This window comes from Eleutherodactylus coqui, chromosome 4 (assembly GCF_035609145.1).
Source record: "Eleutherodactylus coqui strain aEleCoq1 chromosome 4, aEleCoq1.hap1, whole genome shotgun sequence".
Classification (NCBI taxonomy): domain Eukaryota; kingdom Metazoa; phylum Chordata; class Amphibia; order Anura; family Eleutherodactylidae; genus Eleutherodactylus; species Eleutherodactylus coqui.
The window spans coordinates 280,173,880-280,179,408 of NC_089840.1; the positions used below are offsets into that span (position 1 = coordinate 280,173,880).

General features: G+C 47.7%; 1 protein-coding gene across 1 annotated transcript; it reads left to right on the forward strand.

Annotated features, from left to right (window-relative positions):
• The first annotated feature begins 1,176 nt into the window (after positions 1 to 1,176).
• LOC136626363 (uncharacterized) lies at positions 1,177 to 4,082 on the forward strand. Its single transcript, XM_066601351.1, has 3 exons — positions 1,177 to 1,283; positions 2,819 to 3,251; positions 3,356 to 4,082. Exons 1-3 carry the CDS (start codon positions 1,201 to 1,203, stop codon positions 3,773 to 3,775), a joined length of 936 nt encoding a protein of 311 aa, XP_066457448.1. The 5' UTR covers positions 1,177 to 1,200; the 3' UTR covers positions 3,776 to 4,082.
• The last annotated feature ends 1,447 nt before the right edge of the window (positions 4,083 to 5,529 follow it).

Genomic DNA, 5,529 nt, shown 5'->3' on the forward strand with positions numbered 1-5,529 from the left:
ATAACCAGGAGAGGGAGACCCCTGCCTGCAAGCGGAGCACTCATCGTGATAATGACGACCCCCACGGTCTTCCTCTTGGGGCTGACTTACCATGGCGGCCAGAACACCTATAGGACAAAGATAGAACAACACCGGGAAGTAAAGAAACAAAGGAGGAACAAGCAGACAAGAATGAACAGAGAAGCAGACAACGGTGATAACAGACAACAGAGTACACGGAACAAAGAACACAGAGCACAAGCAGAACGCAAGGTAACTGCCGAAGCAGCGCCTGGACATGAAGTGAAGGGCACAAACTCTCATCAACACTGCAGCAAGGTCTGGAAGGCCCAGGGCAGTTACCGGTATATAGAGCGGTGATTGGAAAAGGAGCATCAGTAGAACAGGAGACCTGAAGCTATCAACCCTAGGAGTGCTGGAAGAGAGTGGACACAAGCTCAGGGAACAGACGGAATGGGACGACACCCATGATTGCCAGACACAAAAGCAGAAGACAGGGTCTGACCAGCGCACCTAACAGCTACCTTAAAAAATTTGGAATTAGAGGTAACTTCCTAACAGCAATTGGAGCATTAAGGCTTGTTTAGACACAGCGATTATCGCTTCAAAGATGCAATTTAAGCGACTTTTGAGCGATAATCATTGTGTCATTAACAGTGCAAGATGATCGCTCAAGATGAGCGCTGCCAGCGGGGGATGCAGAAGACAAGCGGGGTGAGCCTGCTTGTCTACTGCATCCAGCTGTTGCCCGCTCCGAGTGCCCGGCTGTTATACAATAATGGCAGAATTTCTGAAGTACTTTTTTATTCCCCCCCCCCCCTTTAAAAAAAAAAAAAAAAAAAAGTTCTACAACAGATTATATGTACCCCGGAGTCCGGCCATTAAGATGCACAACTTTTATCAATTAAATATCGCCTTGTGCTTTAAGGCACAAAATAGGCTGGTCACTAAGGGGTTAATAAAGAACCCATCTCTGGGAGGGGGAGCGAAGAGGCGGGAAGCGAGCGGTCACTGAAGCTGCTATTCCAGCCCACCCTAATACCTAATGAATACAGCTGAGGAGGATCAGAACAGCCTCCATCCCAGAGGGCCGAACACCTGGTCATGTGACCCCCTGTCTCCTCCCACACAGGTGACATCATCACAGGTCCTGTAAGCACAGAACGACCTCACGGCTCTTGTCCGGCTGCAGGTGGAGGTATGTGGATCGGGGCAGCGATGGAACCCCACAGGCCCTTTTACACGCAACGATTATCGCTCAAAATTCTTTCAAACAACCGAAAGTGAGCGACTTTTTTGCTTTTAAAGAGTGTTTAAACCTAACGATTATTGTTAAAATGGACGCCATTTCAGTCGTGCGGTGTGCCGCCTGGTGTGTTTACACGTAAAAATAAGTGCTCAGGAGGGAAAAAAACCTTGCTATTGTGCAGGTGTGGATTGGCCTTTATAAAGTAGGTCTAATTAGGAGGGTGCGAATGATGTGAGCAGCAAACCAATGATTCGTGATGGAGTTTTGAGAATTGATATTTAGAAAGAATCTCCAGGGGGGAAGTTTTTTAATTACTGAGATAAACTAGTTTTGAAGTGTGTAGATTGGCTATTGGAAGACTAGCGCTGTAACCATGACGATAGGGTGGAAACCGCTGTATCAAGGACTCGATATTCGGAAGGCCTGGATACTACGGCTGAGGATGCCACTAGCTCTGCACAACAAAACCATCGCTGAAAGCATCGCTCCGTGCAAAAGATTTTGGGCATTTTTTTCCAACTTTAACCCCTTAAAGCTATAGGACATACAGTTATATCCTGCAGTGTCGGGGTACGTATACAGCTCCAATAATTTGCACCGCTTATCGAAGCTGTTAACAAGTCTGACAGCGGCATTTAAATCCCCCCGGCTGATTTTCGGGGGTCCCGTACGGTCCCCTGCGATGATGTAACAGGGAGCTGTGTGGGTGTCATGGCAGCTGTGGGCCTTATGAAAGGCCCCAGGGCTGCTATGGCAGAATGCCTATCAAGCCATGCGAATGGGGTGGTTTGATAGAATGCCTGCCCGATCGCAGTATGATGTAATGCTATGGCATTACATCATACTGCAGGGGTGATCAAAGCATCGCAAGCTGTGGTCCCCTCTGGGGACTAAGAAGAAACGCTGAAACGTTTTTTTTTTTTTTTCAAACCCCCCCCCCCCCCCCCGTTTGGCGTTAGACAACCCCGATGCAGGGGTTAAAAAAGAACACCGGACAGCGCTTACCTGAATCCCCGCGCTCCGGTGACTTCTTACTTACCTGCTGAAGATGGCCGCCGGGATCTTCTCCCTCGGTGGACCGCAGGGCTTCTGTGCGGTCCATTGCCGATTCCAGCCTCCTGATTGGCTGGAATCGGCACGTGATGGGGCGAAGCTACACGGAGCCCCATTGAGAAAAGGAGAAGACCCGGACTGCGCAAGCGCGTCTAATTTGGCCATTAGACGGCGAAAATTAGACGGCAACCATGGAGACGAGGACGCCAGCAACGGAGCAGGTAAGTGAATAACTTCTGTATGGCTCATAATTAATGCACAATGTACATTACAAAGTGCATTAATATGGCCATACAGAAGTGTATAGACCCACTTGCTTTCGCGGGACAACCCCTTTAAAGGTTGAGCTTTGCTTGTACTCGTTTCTTCTGTATAACGGTTTAAAGCGGAGTGTTCTTCATAATGCCGATCGTATGGTTCCGCATTCAGCAAGACTTTATGTGCAGTACTACGAACGGTACAGCAATATGGATGTTGGTCTATCTATATGTCAACTTTTTGATCTTGTTTCCATAGGGAAGTCATGGACCGGGAAGAGTATATAAAGGATTTCATCAAAGTCTACCGTTCCTTACCGTGTTTATGGAAGGTAACCTGCCCAGACTATAGCAACCGCCTAAAGAAGAATGAAGCCTACAAAAAGTTGATGGAAGTTGTCCAAAACTATTTGCCTGGACATCAAGTTGACCTGAAAATGGTCAAGGCAAAAATACAGAATCTGCGCACCGCATACCGAAAGGAGCTTAACAAGGTGTGGCATAGCAAACGTTGTGGGGCGAGAGCAGAGGAAGTTTACCGGCCGAAGTTGTGGTACTTCAGCCTCCTAAATTTCACCAGGGACCAGGAGGTGTCAGATGCCTCACAAAGCGCAGAGAACCGAATGGAAGAAGTAGCACCCGAGCCCAGCTGCAATGCGACAGCAGCAGGTAGCCCACCAGCATTGGACCGTGTAAGTATATGACTAGCTATACCTTAAAGAGCCCACGGTTATTATCATTTTTGTTCGTGATGTATGTGCCAAACTAATGGAGGTTTTTTTCATATTTTCAACAGAGCACGATGACGGAAGAACAGTCAGTCACGGTGACGCAGTTAACAACCACGATGCAAGAAATCATTAGCCAAGAGAACACCAGCGCACCGGTCTATCCAGAGGCCGATAACCCTAGACCGGTAACATTTACCACCCGCTTCCGCAATAGATCAATGAAAGCAGAGAACATGGAGCTGTTGGAAACGGCCAAGCTGCTTCTCGGACACCGACCCGATGAGTTTGAGCATATAGGACAAAGCATTGCATGCAAATTGCGACGCATGGCTGAGCCACAGAGGATCCACTATGAGAGGATTGTAACGCAGCTGAACACGGAAGCGCTGCTTGGTCATCTGGACGAAGGGAGTTGTCTTTCAAATACAAACCATATTGACCAAGCGGGCTATCCTGTAGAACACATGCATGGGTATGACTACTAGCACCCAATGACTGTCCCTCCATTGACAACTCCCATGCGACCTACGACTATGCATACAGAGTTTGCTCCATTTCCACCAGCCCTTCCTGACCGGGATACTGGATGCAGCTTCCACAGATTGTAATATAAAAGTTTGCGTTTCATCACTGTACATTCTTTGTGCAGATTTTTCATCAGTATTTTGTGTCCCTCCTACTTTCGGCTCACAAAAGACAGTTGTAAAGTTACGTCCGTGAGAAGGAGCCCTTTGTGTGGTTTTTACTTGGAACACAATATGTTGTCCCTGTGAAATAAATAAAGACTGTTTTTTGGGGTTTTTTTTCAAATGCGTATTCGCTGTGTTGGTTATGTTTCCAAAAGGTTGAGTGTCTTGGTTGTTGCCATGTTGGCCTTTTTGACTCCATCACATCTGATAACTGGCTGATATTTGCATGTACGAATGTCAGCTGGCTGGCAGATGTGATGTTCAGCGTTTGTGCCCTCCCATAAAAAATAAAGTAAAAAGAATGATATATATATAGTGATAGTTTATCCTTCAGGGGAGGGTCGGCAGCGACACACGGGAGTCCAAGTAGTGGGTAAAGTCACTCCAAGCTTTATTTTGTGCAGCACACTCCAGGCACACAACATAAAAAGTCCATAGAATATGCACCACGCAGGGTGTTCAGGTTCCCGTAGAGACACAAAAGGAAGCTGCACCATGCAAGGTGCTCAGCAGTTTTCTCATCAGGCTGTCAGGCCCTGACTTCCTAGAGCTGCAGTCTTTCATGCTCCAGTATTGAGGTCAGGGCCTACAGCTGCACTTCCAGAGAACTAGGGTGAAGTTGTGGACTGGAGCGCCACCCTGTCCAGACTAAAAGCCTGGGAGGGAGGTATACTCCACCACAACTTCGCCCTTTAACTGCCTAATATATATGTATATATATTATATATATATATATATATATATATATATATATCCCTTACAAATGTAATACCCACATCTGCACACATTTATAGCATTCTAGTTTATAATGGGAAATGTAAACTATTCACTAATTCTATCTATTACCACCACCAAATGGAAGTGCAATTTGTGTCATAAATACAATGTTGGAATGCCTTGGATATGCAAAACCTTGATAAAGATATTCTTGGTCACAAGTGGGTTTATGAAAAGGGTTATTTTCAAGCAGTTATGTTGGTTTATGCGCATGGTTTAGCACCGTAACAACCGTGTGCTTCAGCGCCGTAACAGCCATTTAGTTATAATGTCCAAGAACACCATCCTGTTCCCCTCCATAATAGTCATACATGTGTTGTCCTATGTAGATGCACTGTGCAGGCCTGTCCTGTCATTTCTGTTACCGTGCAGGGCGGCGCGGGGTCCCCTGGTCAGCGCGCACCGCTCCGGCCTTGGCTCCGGCGTCCTGGAGCTCTGACGTCAGGGCTTCCCCGGCGACGGGGGGCGGCCGGTGGGCGGTGGTGTGGGCGTGTCCACCCATAGGGTGTCGGCCGCACTTCTCCACCTCTCTTGTGCAGTAGTGGGGGAGTTGGCTCCTCCCTCTCTCCGCCCCTGGGCGGAGTCCTGTAGTCATAAGGCTGGCAGTGACCTGAGCTCACCGCCAGTTATTAGTTCTGTCAGCTCCTAGTTAGTCCTGTCTGCAGTTCTTCTCAGTCAGTACCCTAGTTTGCTCGTCAGCTTCCTTTTCCAGCCTTGCCTTGTGCTCAGTATTTTCTGTTTGGTCACTCCATCTGCCTTTCCTTGTCGGTACT

Coding starts and splice junctions, on each gene's coding strand:
- LOC136626363 (XM_066601351.1), top strand. CDS start 1,201: ATGTGGATCGGGGCAGCGATGGAACCCCACAGGCCCTTTTACACGCAA. Junction 1,284..2,818: donor ATTCTTTCAAACAACCGAAA/GTGAGCGACTTT, acceptor TTGTTTCCATAG/GGAAGTCATGGACCGGGAAG. Junction 3,252..3,355: donor GCCCACCAGCATTGGACCGT/GTAAGTATATGA, acceptor TATTTTCAACAG/AGCACGATGACGGAAGAACA.